General features: G+C 44.8%; 1 protein-coding gene across 1 annotated transcript; it reads right to left on the bottom strand.

The window, feature by feature from the left end:
- Positions 1-12,817: 12,817 nt before the first annotated feature.
- LOC133366493 (olfactory receptor 11G2-like) lies at positions 12,818-13,756 on the bottom strand. The gene has a single exon (XM_061589663.1). It carries the CDS (start codon positions 13,754-13,756, stop codon positions 12,818-12,820), a length of 939 nt encoding a protein of 312 aa, XP_061445647.1.
- Positions 13,757-14,769: the final 1,013 nt, after the last annotated feature.

The following is a 14,769-nucleotide window of genomic DNA, read 5'->3' as shown; positions in this document are numbered from 1 at the left end:
AACAGTCCATCCCTCCAGTGGAAAGTTACTTCTGAGTCTTGATCTTGTCCCGTCTCCTGCCTATATCTTAGCATGTCTACATCTTCTTGTTGTGCCTTTTTGAGTTCCTCTTCCCATGAAGGCTGACACGATCCCAACGTTAATTTCTCTGGCGGAATCACGTACTGAGGCTGGTCATCTGATTCACTTTCTTTGAATTGTGGCTGTCTGGATAAGGCATCTGCTCTCTGGTTTTTGGCTTGGGCATGATAAATAATCTTGAAGTTGAATCTAGTGAAGAACTGGGACCATCTTATCTGTCTCTGGTTCAACTTTCTGGCTGTTTGGAGGCTTTCTAGATTATTGTGGTCGGAGCGCACTTCAATCTAATGAGAGGCCCCCTCTAGGTATTGTCTCCAGTTCTCAAAAGAATCCTTGATGGCCAGCAGCTCCTTCTCCCATACTGTGTAATTCTTCTCTGCTGGCTTTAACTTCCTAGAGAAGTACGCGCAGGGGTGCAGCTCCTTTCCCCCTTGGTCTAATTGCAGAAGGACCCCCCCGATGGCAAAATCCGAAGCATCTGCTTCCACGACAAAAGGGCGGGTCGGATCAGCAAAGCGCAGAATGGGCTCGGAAGCGAACCTTCTCTTCAGCTCCTCAAAGGCCTTGGTGGCATTCTCTGTCCATTGAAACTTCTTCTTTCCCCTTAAGCAGTCAGTCAGAGGAGCTGTTAATTTGGAAAACCCTGGAATGAACTTTCTGTAATAGTTGGCAAACCCTAGAAACTGTTGTACATCCTTTTTGGTAACAGGCAGGCCCCAGTCCAATATACAACTTACTTTCCCTGGGTCCATCTCCACTCCTTCCACTGAGATTCGGTACCCAAGGAAGTCCAAAGACTTGAGGTCAAATCCACATTTCTCTAACTTGGCACACAAGTGATTCTCTCTCAGTCTCTTCAGCACCGTTTTCACATGCTGATCATGGTCTTCCTGGTTCTTTGAGAACACCAGGATATCATCTAAGTAACAGATTACATATGTGTCCAACAGGTCTGTAAACACGTCGTTCATGAACTTTTGAAAAACTCCTGAACTTCCACAAAGCCCAAACGGCATGACCAGGTACTCAAACAGACCATAAGCGGTCAAGAATCCCGATTTCCATTCATCTCCCTCCTTCATTCTGATCAGATTGTACGCTCCCCTCAAATCCAGCTTCGTGAAGACTTCTGCGGAGCGCAGTCGGTCTAGCAGCTCTGAAATCAGGGGAAGCAGGTAGCTGTTAGGGATGGTGATCTGGTTCAATGCGCGATAGTCATTACAAGGTCTGAGTTCCCCCCCTTTCTTTTTCACAAACAATAGTGGCGCTCCAGCAGGGGACTGTGAGGGACGTATGAATCCTCGCCTCAGGTTTTTATCCAGAAATTCCTTCAGGGCCTCCCTCTCAGTCTCTGTGAGCGAGTAAATTTTCCCCGATGGGATGCTGGCTCCTGGCACGAGATCAATCGCACAGTTGTAAGGGCGGTGGGGGGGTAGAGTCTCTGCCTCTTTTTCATCAAATACATCTTTGAATTCCTCATACTTCAGTGGCAGGGTCACTTGCTCGCTCTCCTGCGCTGCCGCCGCCAAGGTGTTCTTGATTCCTTCGGGTTGACAGTTCTCCTGACAATACTGTGAGGTGAACCACACCACCGCCTCCTTCCAACTTATCTTGGGTTCGTGCTTTGCTAGCCAGGGCATTCCCAGAATCACCTCAAAGTTCAAGAGATCTGACACATATAGCGAAATGAACTCTTCATGCCCAGGGATTTGAAGTTTCACTTCCTCCGTGGCCTGTGTCACCCCTCCTGACTTCAGGGGTCTCCCATCGATGGTCTCCACAGATAGGGGAGCGTCCAGTTTCCACCGGGAAATTCCATGATGCTTGGCTAGCTTTGCATCAATAAAATTTGTGGAGGCTCCACTGTCAATCAAGGCAGTAGAATTAAACACCACTCCTCTGGAAGTTGTAATCCGAATAGGTAAGACCAACACCCCTTTTGAGGGAGGTTGGATCATTGGAGGGCCTTTATACAACGCGGCCCCCAGTCCACCGGCCTGCATGTGGACTGGGTGTTCTAGTTTATCGACGGCTCGGCTTTCCCCCCTTTCAGTCCACAGTCTCTGGCAACATGGCCCGGTCTTGAACAATAAAAGCATAAACGTTCTCGACGTCGTCTTTCCTTTTCTTCTTCTGACAATCTTGGCCTAGCCCTTCCTTGTCCCTCAGTTGCATTACCTGCCGCCCCTGCAGTGGAAAGGGCCTTGCTGCGGGATGCCGAGGCTGAGTATCTCGGGACCTCCTCCTTCTTTTCCAGGCGTCTTCCTTCCATCCGGTGATCTATCTGTAGGCATAGCCGGATTAGCCCTGGCAGGTCGATGGGAGGGGTGGTCCTGGCCAGCTCATCCAGGATTTCAGCATTTAATCCACTCCGGTACATAAACATCAAAGCGGCATCATTATAACCCGTTTCCTGGGACAAAATTTTAAAAGCGTTAGTGTACTTGGAAACAGTCCCTTTAGCTTGCTTCAGAGTGCCTAGCTGCCGCGCTACTGTTTCAGCTCTTTGCGGGTCTTGAAACATCTCGGTCATCTCCTGTATAAATCCTCTGTATCTTCTTAAGACAGTATCCTTTCTCACCAGATATGGAGTCACCCATTTTGCAGCTTCTCCCTCCAGAAGGCTAATCACAAAGGCGACTTTAGCCCCATCGTCTGGAAATTCTGTGTGCCTGACATCCAGATATAATTCACATTGAGCCACGAAAGTTGCCAACTGATCACTCTGTCCCGCATATTTTGGGGGCAATCCAATGGGAACCTTTACTGCGGCAACTGGAGGGGCTGTTCGCATCTGGTCTATCGTGGTCTTCAAGGCTTGATTATCCGTTTTCAACACCTTGACGGCTGCTAGCAGGGCTTGGACATCCGTCTGCAAATCAGCTACCTTAGTCCTCAAGAGTTTCACTTCCGTCTCGGAAGTGGGGTTCGTTCCCCCCCCTGCTCCCTTTGACATCTTGTCCCAGTCAAGTGAAGAGAGCGTTGAGGGTGATTGAGGTGGCTCTGTCAAGCTGTCAGGCCCAGGATGAGACTCAGGAACCAGACCAGGGGTTGTAAGTAATTCAGTTTTTATTAGAGTAATGTCCAAACAAAGACTGCGTCTTCTCATGAAGCAGTACAGAAATACAGGTCCTGCGGCATTGAGAGAAAGTTGACAGAGCAAGGAGCTGCTTCCCACTTGTTCTTTAAGAAGGGGCCAAACAGGCGCACAACCTTTCGCTCCTCCTTAACTGCCCCTGAGGTACTACCCGCCTTCCCCCCCTTCTCTCTTGTCTTTTCAGATGTCTTCGTGTGCGCGGCGAAGGGGGAAGCATCGGCCCCTCCTCTTCTGAAGTTTCCGATTCCAGTATGGGGGATAGGGGGGGCTGATGGTAAACTGCCACGCGGCTTTTTTGCCATGGGCAGCCCTCCCTCTTCTCCCTCCTCTTCTGAACCTCGGAGAAGGGGAGGTGTGGGAATGTCCAGGGACGATTCTGAAACTCCAAAGCTCTCAGGCTCTCCGTTGCTAAGCAACCCTATCTCTGGCATTTCCTCTGTTTCGTCTTCACTCCACTCGGGCGAAGTTGCTCCCCCTACTCCCTGCCATCTGTCTGAATCCCCTTCTTCCAACCCCCCGGGACCCCAACTCTGCCTCCCAACACCTCCTGAGGCTTCTGGCAACTGGTTTTCAGAAGCACGCTGCCTCTGACTAGGGTGGCAGAGCACAGCCATCATGGCTAGTAGCCATTGATAGCCCTGTCCTCCATGAATTTGTCTAATCTTCTTTTAAAGCCGTCCAAGCTGGTGGCCATTACTGCATCTTGTGGGAGCAAATGCCATAGTTTAACTATGCGCTGAGTAAAGAAGTACTTCCTTTTGTCTGTCCTGAATCTTCCAACATTCAGCTTCTTTGAATGTCCACGAGTTCTAGTATTATGAGAGAGGGAGAAGAACTTTTCTCTATCCACTTTCTCAAGGCAATGCATAATTTTATACACTTCTATCATGTCTCCTCTGACCCGCCTTTTCTCTAAACTAAAAAGCCCCAAATGCTGCAACCTTTCCTCGTAAGGGAGTCGCTCCATCCCCTTGATCATTCTGGTTGCCCTCTTCTGAACCTTTTCCAACTCTAAAATATCCTTTTCGAGATGAGGCGACCAGAACTGTACACAGTATTCCAAATGCGGCAGCACCATAGATTTATACAACGGCATTATGATATCGGCTGTTTTATTTTCAATACCTTTCCTAATTATCGCTAGCATGGAATTTGCCTTTTTCACAGCTGCTGCACACTGGGTCGACATTTTCATCGTGCTGTCCACTACAACCCCGAGGTCTCTCTCCTGGTTGGTCACCGCCAGTTCAGACCCCATGAGCGTATATGTGAAATTCAGATTTTTTGCTCCAATATGCATAATTTTACACTTGTTTATATTGAATTGCATTTGCCATTTTTCCGCCCATTCACTCAGTTTGGAGAGGTCTTTTTGGAGCTCTTCGCAATCCCTTTTTGTTTTAACAACCCTGAACAATTTAGTGTCATCAGCAAACTTGGCCACTTCACTGCTCACTCCTAATTCTAATTCAGCCCCTTAGGGAAACCTCGGCCACCATCTTGATTGATGGCAAACCGAAAAAAACAGTGGAGAAAAAGGTAAGTGATGCGGGGGGATGGCGGGCGGTTCGGAAGCTCTTGTCCCAAGATCCGCAGCTCCTGTCCTGCTTCCGCGGATCGTGGAAGGAGAGCAAAGGGCCTTCTGCAGCTCCAGGGGCCCTCAGGCCAGTGCCCCATGGGTAGGGTTGCCATATTCCAGTTCCACAAATCTGGGCAGGTTATTTCGCATATTATGCAAATTATTTGCATATTATTTGCATATTATGCATATTATTTGCATATTATGCAAATATTTGCATATTAATATTTGGATTGTCCAGTTGTTTTGTTTTCGTGCCTAGGAATTACCACCAAAAGCTGGGGAAAGTTGTGAGAAATCTTTTTTTAAAAAAGCAACATTTTCAGCCTTAAATGCCTAGACTCTAGTTTCCAACACTATGGAGTATTTATTGACTGATTAAGAGAATTTATATCCTGCCCTTTTGCTGTTAAAAACAGAGCTCAGCACAGCTTACAAATATAATAAAAACAATAAAAATACACAATCAATATAAAAACATAATAAAAACACAAAATAGCAACAAACATAAAGTAAGTCAGGGCAGCAGTACGGTTAACCATATACAATATATTTCAAAGATGTGGTGGGTGGAGAAAAACAAGAAGCCAAAATGTTAGGAAAAGGAGTCTTTCACACCACATGCTCAGTTCTAAATACTGTTGCAGCAAGTTTCACAAGTTCCTCCAGTATTCCACTGGTGCAGGCACTCAGACGTTCAAAGTATCTGTATGTTTCTTAGGTTTTATAAAAGCAGAGCTTTGCTTAACTCAAAATTTCTTCTCCCTTTGATCAACCACATCTACACAGGTTCCACATCCATACTCAAAATGAAACTGGGCCTGGAAGTGTGCAACAACCCCACACATATCTTGCTAATTAGATTATCAATGCCAGGATGTCTGTCTTATCGACTACTCTCCTGCTCCCCCCCCCCTCCCCGGGCATCATGAAAGACCCGGGCTCAGAAACAAAATAAATATCTGGTCCTCTTCAAAGTATTGATAAGCCTCTTGTTTTAATTGAAATAATAATTATAAATTCTTATTCTTATCACTAATGGGAGTTAATTATCTTGCATATGCTGCTGTTGCTTCTATGGCTGTAACGGAGTGAGGTTAAAGATAAGTGAAATGCAAACAGGAAAAAACAACACAAAAGGCACTATCACTTTCCTAAATGTAATACCATACCAACCACAACAAGATTCCTATGAATAAGGCAGAAAACTAAGCATCTCACAACCAGTCAGGATTCCTAACCAAAAACCAAAAATATGATAAATGAAGAAATATTTATATAAGCATGACTATCAAATATATTTATTATTTACACAAACTGTAAAGATATTTATAGTGCAATCCTAGGTTTATTTATTCAGAAGCAAGTCCCAGTGTATTCAGTGGGGCTTACTGAAACAGGGACAGAAATGCAACCTCAAGTGATAAGCAACTTCATTCACACAACCTAAAATTCCGATCATGCCACTTTACGCTGTTTTGCAACTGTTTATACTTGTTTTTATGGTTATTGGATTTTAAATGGCTTTATTTGTTGTTGTGAGCTGCCTTGGTTTCCAACCCTACCTCACAGGGGTGTTGGAAAGACTCCATACACACACACGCACACACTGCAGATGTATAAATACAGACACCCCATATAATAGTTTATTGTCAAACCAGTTGGTCATTGCAGAAAAATCAGTATTAGTTTAAAAAAAATCAGTATTACTTTCCTACAGAATAAAAACTGTAATACCTAAGTAAGCCCTGCCTACTTGCTTTAAAATAGGACTGGAGAAGGGGGCAGAAAGAGTTAGAACACAAACACAATTCTTTTTTACATTCACTCCAAAGTCCCATTGATTTTGAGCACATTCATAACCATGTCTACTCAAAAGTAAGTCCTATTGAATTCAATGGGATTTACTCTGGGCATATGGGATTAGCATTGCTTTCACAAAAAGCAAGCATTGGGAAGGTTTTCAAAACACTGCCCAAGATCTGACTCCTGCACACAAGAGGAAAAAAAACTGAAATGTATATACTTACCCAATTTATGAGATTTTCAGATAAACAGGCAGGGGGTGAAACCACCATTTTGTTTTCTAGACACTGCCTCAGGTCAATGAAACTGAAACACAATCCCTGATTGGCTGCAATCCTGAACGGGCGGGGTTAAAGCTAGGAAGTGCTATAGTATACAGTACTGTTTAAAGAAAGATTTAACAGTCGTGGGGGAGGCGGCTGATGTTTTTATGCATATCTCGAGAACTGGACCACCTAGAAACTTTTTTTTTTAAATTAAAGCTGAGAATCCGGGCCACCTAAGAGGGTAGCCGGGCGCTGGGTGGCATGCATAGAATCTGGGTAAAACCCGGCTAACCGGGCAATATGGCAACCCTACCCATGGGCCCCCAAGAGCTCCAGGCCCCTAGGCTTCAGCCTACTAAGCCTAATGGATAATCCGGCTCTGCTCCCTGTGAGGCTGAGAGCATGTGACTGGCCCAAGGCTCAGAAAACATGCTTTTTCCTGCTTTCCTGAACATCTCACAGATTGAGTAAGTAAGCTTTCAGTCTTTTTCTCTCTTGTGTGTAGGAGTCAGACACGTTTAAATTTTGAAGAGGGCAGTGTTTTGCAAACTTCCCAATATGAAGCTTTAATCCACTACTTGCTTTTCCAGAGTAAACATACCACAGTAAACCCCATTGAATTCAATAGGACTTCCTTTTGAGTAGACATGGTTAGGATTGTGCTGTAAATTGATGGGACTTTTGAGTGAACATAGGAAATAATTGTGTTTGCGTTGTATATCTTTCTCTCCCCCTCCAATCCTATTTTTAAAGCAATTAGGCAGGGCTTACTTAGGTATCACTGTTTTTATTATGTAGGAAACTAATACTGATTTTATTTTTTTTATGTTCTGCAATGACCAACTGGTTTTGACAATAAACTATTATATGGGGTGTCTGTATTTTTACATCTCCTGTTAGGGTTGCCAGGTTCTTGGCCTGAGACTGATTCTGTATCTTTAGGAGAAGAGAAAGTCAGCCAAGTGCAGGTGTTCTTGCAACCCTGTAATGAGAAAAACCACAAGGTAGAATTCTTTCTTCCCCCTACACAACTTTTAAAGATACAGAAGACCTCTTGGAGGCCATAGTATTCACATGCTGGGCAGCGTGGCTGCAATTGTTGTTGCTCCCAAGCTGCTGCCTATGAAGGTAGACCAAATCATGTGTGCTTTCTCTCTGTCAATTATATTCACTGGAATTTGGGCTGGCTGATGAAGTGAGTTTATAGCAGCCCACAGGGGAGACAGAGAAGGGTACAGAATCTTCTTACTCATTACTCAGACCTCTTTCTGAAGTGAAGGGTCAAATCTGTAAAGAAAAATTGGATGTTAAAAGGTAGGGGAAGGACATTCCAGGCAAGGGGTTGCCAGCCCTACTTTTATATGGATATGTTTGTGGAGGATCCCTAGTCAAGCTTTACCAACAACACGATCCAAACCATATCTACTGAGAAGTAACTCCTATTGAGTTCTATGGGGCGTAGTCCCATAGTAAGTGTGTATAGAATTGCAGCTCTTCGGGGGCATCCATCTTTATTCCTGAGTGCTCCCATCTAACATCTCCAGAACACTAGGCTCCTTTCTTCCTACAATGGCCTTCTGGTGACTGGCCTGGCCTGAGGGCACTTGAACCCTTTTTGCCAGAAGCGAATAGGCTAGATTAAATGTTCCCTACCCAGGCTCCATCTTATAGCTAAGATTTCTATCTTAATTTCCAATCAGATAAATGGTTTTGTATGAATTGTATGCGCCAAGCAACTGTGGTTGATGCTTAATGTATCATGCTTAATGACATCACTTGGGCCTGCCCTGTGATGTCACTTGAAACCACCCCATGATGTCACTGTTGTACACCGCCCAGAGAGCTATGCTAGTCGGGCGGTATAGAAATTCAACAAATAAAATAATAAAAATAAAATAAATTGGACCCGCTGCATCACATCACTCAGGCACGCCCCATGATATCAATCTGGCCCGCCTCCAAAATCTCAGTGTTTTGGATGCTTTTGACCTGGCAACCCTATAACCAAACAGTTCTGAGTTCAGAACTATAAGCTGTGTAAGATTTTGTTTTGAAATGAGCTTATGGGAAGCAGCAGAATGGCATGGGGTATTTTCGGTTTAATATGGTGGCTTGTGAAAAATCCATGCAGGCTATAGTATATAGTCACTCCCGTGGCTGTATAATTTCATGTCAGCTTTTTTGCAGCCTACTGAGAGGTTAGAGAGAGGTGCTTTTAAGGTTTCCATCATTTTGTCATTTCAAAAAGAGTACATTTGGCTTCGATCGGTGAAAAGTAAGAGTATGCTGTTGCACCATCTCAAAAAGAGTACATGTACTCTTAAAAGAGTACGGTTGGTAACTCTAGGTGCTTTGGAGGTTCATTAGGATGTAAGAACAACTGATAACTGAAAGGAAGAAATGAGAGTAAGTTTTGGCTTTAGTATTCATTCTTTTTTGTTTCTCCTTAGAATGCAGGTGTTCATCTTGTTCTTTTTTCTTTTTGTATGATAGTGCACCAGATTGCAGTGGTAAAATTGCAGATGTTCACAAACATAGAAGAAGAAAGGGGAACCTCAGCCAGCGGGAGCAAATATGGCCCTCCAGGCCTCTCTCCAGGCCACACCCTTCATGAGCCCTACTGCCCCCGCTTGAGTGTTTTTGCCGGGCTGCAATTTGTCCTTGGATTTTCATAATACCACTTGCTTGCCTGGATGGAGGGTGGAGAAGGGCCCTGTGAATAACTAACCCCACCCATTTTTGCCTGTGGCCCCACTCACCACTGTCATGTGGCCCCCAGACGGTTGCCCAGAAGGGAATGCAGGGTTTAGGCTGGAAAAGATTCCTCATCCTGGCCCACCTAAGACGAAAGGAGATAAGACATTATAGCTCTGGATTCCATACCGTATATACATCTCATACCCTGTGAATGCTCAATGGGTGGGGTGATGAGACTGGAATTGTTGCAAGAGATCCTCAGATAGAGGCACTTGGCACCCCAAGGTGCTCTTAGCCTTTAGCTGTTTCAGTGCCCCTCCCTCTCTTTCACATGAGCTGCTTATGGAGCGTTCATCCTGATCTGTTGCACAAAATGCATGCAGAAGTTATAGAATGTCACTGATTGTTGAGCATTTATTCTGATTTGTATGCATGGAGATTACATTACCTCATCCTATGTCGCTATTAGCCCACACTTTCCAGTGCATTTCCCCATCATTTTTCTTATTACAAAAAATCCATTTTGGGGGGAGGGGCTGGGCCGAGTTTGTTGTGCAAGAGCATCAAAATCACTTTAATTGTGCAACCTAAATTTGGCTGTACAGGTTTGAATCATACCCACAAAGTAGCAATCCTCTGGAAGTAGCCTTTGTCTCAAATGGCAAAGCACTGATTTTGTCATACACAAACACACACGCAAATGCACATACCCACCTCCCCTAAGCTGTGAGGGGGTTCTGTGTCTCCTTCCTCAAACCCCACGAGAGAGATCTCCAGCCCTCCTTGGAGAGCTGACAAGTAATCTAGCTGTCAAAGGAATGAGTGGCCAACCTAATGCTGTAAGCTGTATGTTTAACCTGTTCCTTCAGTCCAGACTTTACTGAGCAATCTGCCTTCCCCTGCTGTGTCATTGCCAGTGCTGAATGAAGATTCAGCTCTACCCCCACTTCGCTTCTGTACATGGAATTGCAGTGGGCGGTGCCATCTTGACCATCGTCTTGGGCTGGCCCTGCCACTGAAGCTGACCCCATCAAATCCACTCACTTTGGCAAGGTCATGGTTGTCTCCCGGGAGTCAGATTAATGCTCCACTCAGATAACATTTTGTTCTACAATCAATGAAGACTAAGTACTTGCTTTTTCTACACACAATCTGTATAGGCGTATTTAATATTTTTTACCCCTGAAAAGTGCTTCTTGAGGAACTGGTTTCATTCTGAAAATTGAAGCTCATTGCAGATTGATTCTGCATTACCCCACAGTGTGTCCATTTGAAAACAGATGCAAACAGATGTAGGCAGTCATGGCAATGGGGTGTATGTGTATCCACACCTGCCCAATGATATTGAGAGAGGGAGTATACTAAGATCACAATAATCACTTCCTTCTTCATGCACCTGGGGCATGTGCAGGGACAGAAAGGCATGGATACCCTAATCAAGAAGAGGGTTTTCACATGAGAATCAAGTAACCACACCCATCCTTGTGAGCACCAGGATCTGGAAAGGAGCATGTTGAGGATGAGCACAAACATTTCTGGATTAAGAAAAACTACAAGTTATTGCCACAAATGGGTTCATGTGTACACAGCCTAAGACATTTCTGTTCTTCCTGGCCATTAAAGGCCACGTAGTGTAGCATAGTGGTTAGAGTGTTGGATTAATCCCCAAACAACCATGAAGCTCACTGGGTGACCTTGGGCCATTTACTGCCTCTCAGAGGAAGGCAATGGTAAATCACCTCTGAATACCGCTTACCAATAAAAGCCTATTCATAGGGTCGCCATAACTCAGAATTGACTTGAAGGCAGTCCATTTCCATTTTTTCAGTTCCTGTGGTATGGGTTGGTGATTCTAGTTCCTGTATTTTTTTCCCCAGTTACTCTTAGTTCTTGTTGTGTGCTTCATGGTTTTGTGATTACGGGTTTTTAAAATACTGGTGTGGGGTTTATGCTTTATTCATTTTCTTTATTTCAGAGGTGTCTCATAAGATAAATCCCCTAGGCCAGCCTTTCCCAACCAGTGTGCCTCCAGATGTTGTTGGACTCCCATCTTTCCTGACCATTGGCAATGCTGACTGAGGCTGATGGGAGTTGTGGTCCAACAACATCTGGAGGCACACTGGTTGGGAAAGGCTGCTTTAGGCACTGTACAAATAAAAAGATAATAAAACCACAACAGTAAAAGCACACCGTAATAAAACTGCAATACGCTTAAGAGACGGCCAGCATAAAGACCCCAAATATTTGGGACCGTGTGGAGTAGAGGTTAGAAGGTCAGGCTAGCACCTAGGAGATCTGACTTCAAATCCCCAGTTAGCCATGAAACTCCATGGGTGACTATGGGCCAATCAGCTTTTCTCAGCCTAACCTTCTCCTCAGGGTTGTTGTGAGGATATAGTGGAGGGGGGACCACCAACTAGACCACAGGGACTTACAAGCACATCTTAAAAGGACTGGGAAAACAAGAAAGTCTTAACCTGGCACTAAAAGAACAGCAATGTGGGTACCATGTGGGCTTCCCTAGGGAGAACACTTTATAACCAGGGGGCCATTACAGAAAAGGCCCTCTATCTTGTGTCCTGCCCCCGAAACTTAGATTGCATAAGCACATGGAGAAGGGTCTCTATACATGATCTTAGAGCAAGGGTGTTCAGACTTCAGGCTTGTCAGATGTACTTGGCGTGCTGCTAGAACCCCGACCTACCAACCAGAGGCAGGGGCAAAAGATGTACAGTTAGAATTAAAGAGCAGGCTGTCTCTGAATACATTCTGACCTGAAGAATTTGTTTTCAGTAGCAGGATGCGAATTGAGCCCACAGTTCCTTCACACAACTGTTCATTCCTGGTTTGCTTTCTTTATTTTAGCAGCCTAAGTTAGGAAGGAAAAGTCATTTTTTATTGTTGCTATCATTTAGCCATTGTGAGTCAGAAACCCTTGCTACACTACTGTAAATCACCCAGAGATCTGCTAAGAGATCCTAACCTACCTTCTGCACACACCTGCCTTTGAGTATGGGTACATAAGGGGGAATATTTTCCATTAGGAAGCAAGATCCTGAGCCAACTAGTACTTTATAGGTTAAAAGTAACACCTTGAGTTGTTGTTCTTGTGGCTGCTCCTGTTGCCATTGTTGCTGCTGTTGCTGCCTGTAGTACTTCCTTTGTTGTGTTGTTGTCTTTTAAAATTCATTGTATGAATACCTAGAGAATTTTATAGGCTTCTAATAAGCATAATAAACAAACAAACAAACAAATAATATTCCCTCCCTCAAATAGACTATCTCCATTTTCCTACATCACCCTCTTCTTTCTCAAGAACCTTTCCAGTGTTTCCTTCATCTGATCATTCCTGAGACAGTAGATCAGTGGGTTAAGCACAGGGGTGATGGCAGAGTAAAATATAGTCACTACCTTGGTGATCTGAGCCTGGTTTTCTCCATTGGGTCCTACATACATAGCCACTACGGAGCCGTAGAAGAGCGTCACCACTGCTAGATGAGAAGACACAGTGGTGAAGCCCTTGATACGTCTGGTTTGGCTAGAGGTCTTCACAAGAGTAACACCCACACATGCATAGGAGATCACAATGAAGAGGAAAGTGGCCAGAACGGCAGAGGATACAACGATGTAGCAGAGGAGAGGGATATACCCCAGTGGGGGGCAAGCCAGGGCTAAAATTGGACCAGGGTCGCATACAAAGTGATCAATGGTGTTGGAGCCACAGAAGGACAACCCGGAGATCAAAAACACTGGTCCGATGTACCACAGAAAGCCAAGGACCCAGCAAGTGGCCACCAAGGTATAGCAAGAATTTTGGATCATGATTTGTGGGTAGTGCAGTGGGTGGCAGATGGCCAGGTACCGATCCAAGGCCATGGCAGCGAGAAAGAAGCATTCAGTATAGCCAAGGGAGAAGAAGATGTAAAATTGGAGAAAGCAGGATTGGAAGGAAATGACCCCGCCTGGAAAGGACAGGTCAAAGAGCATCCTTGGCACTGTGGAACTCACATAACACATCTCCAGCCAGGAGAAGTTGCTCAGCAGGATGTACATGGGTTGCTGGGCCAGGTGGGCATCTAGAAGCACGAGTGTGATGATGATGATGTTCTCTGTCAAAGTGAGCACGTAGAGAATGGTGAAAAAAATGAGGAGCAGGAACCGCTTCTGTTGGTCAACTCCAAAGCCCAACAAAATGAATTCCTTGATGGCAGTCTCATTGGCCCAATCCATCTGTGGTCAGATAACAGAATCAACAGTGTATGCAAAAAGGAAGTATGCAACACATATGTATCATAAGCATTTATATCCCTTATATACCCAGTCGATCACTGCACTCTGCAGGTGAGGGCCTCCTGCAGATATCATCTTATCAGGAAGTCTGTTCTGCACTACATAGGAAATGGACCTTTCCTCTTTCAACAAGCCTTTTAAAGTTGAGACCTATCCTAGTCTGCATCTGTGTTGGAAGTGCTTTTTAAGATGTTCTTAAACTTTATTTTTTATAATGTTTTTAATCTTCAAAGATGCTTTTTTTAAGTAATGTTTTTAAAATGTTTTGTTTTAATGAGTTTTAAAGTTCATTTTTATGATGTTTTAATGTTTTTAGTGCTTTCGTTTGCCACCCTGGGCTCCTGCTGAAAGGAAGGGCAGGATAAACATAGAACAACAACAACAACAACAAACAACAATAACAATAACAACAACAATAATAATAATAATAATAATTTACATGCTGTAAGTTTGCCTGTTTCTGTTGAAAGACAAAAGTTAAGTGGGCTTCACATTTAAGTGGAGAAGGAGGGCAATCCTCCCCTTGGACTGCCTTCAAGTCGATCCTGACTTATGGCAACCCTATGAACAGGGATTTCATGGTTAGCGGTGTTCAGAGGGGAGTTACTATTGCCTCCCTCTGAGGTTAGTCCTCCCCCGCTGGCTAGGGCCTGCTCAGCTTGCCACAGCTACACAAGCCAGCCCCTTCTTGTTCACAACTACCAGCTGGGGGACAACTGGGCTCCTTGGCACTATGCAGCTTGCCCACGGCTGCACCGGTGGCAGGGCACGTAACCCCTGAGCCACTCACTGTGGGGTGATCTTTAGCTGGCCCTTGACACCCAGGAGACAGGAGCGGAGATTTGATCTCACAAACTCTGGACTCCCAGCCAGGCTCTCCACCCCACTGTGCTATACCAGCTGTCCTCCCCTTACCTCCATGTTTCAGATCATATGTGATTATACCTCAAATG

Source organism: Rhineura floridana, chromosome 11 (genome assembly GCF_030035675.1).
Source record: "Rhineura floridana isolate rRhiFlo1 chromosome 11, rRhiFlo1.hap2, whole genome shotgun sequence".
NCBI lineage: Eukaryota > Metazoa > Chordata > Lepidosauria > Squamata > Rhineuridae > Rhineura > Rhineura floridana.
This window is presented reverse-complemented; position numbering and strand designations above follow the sequence as displayed.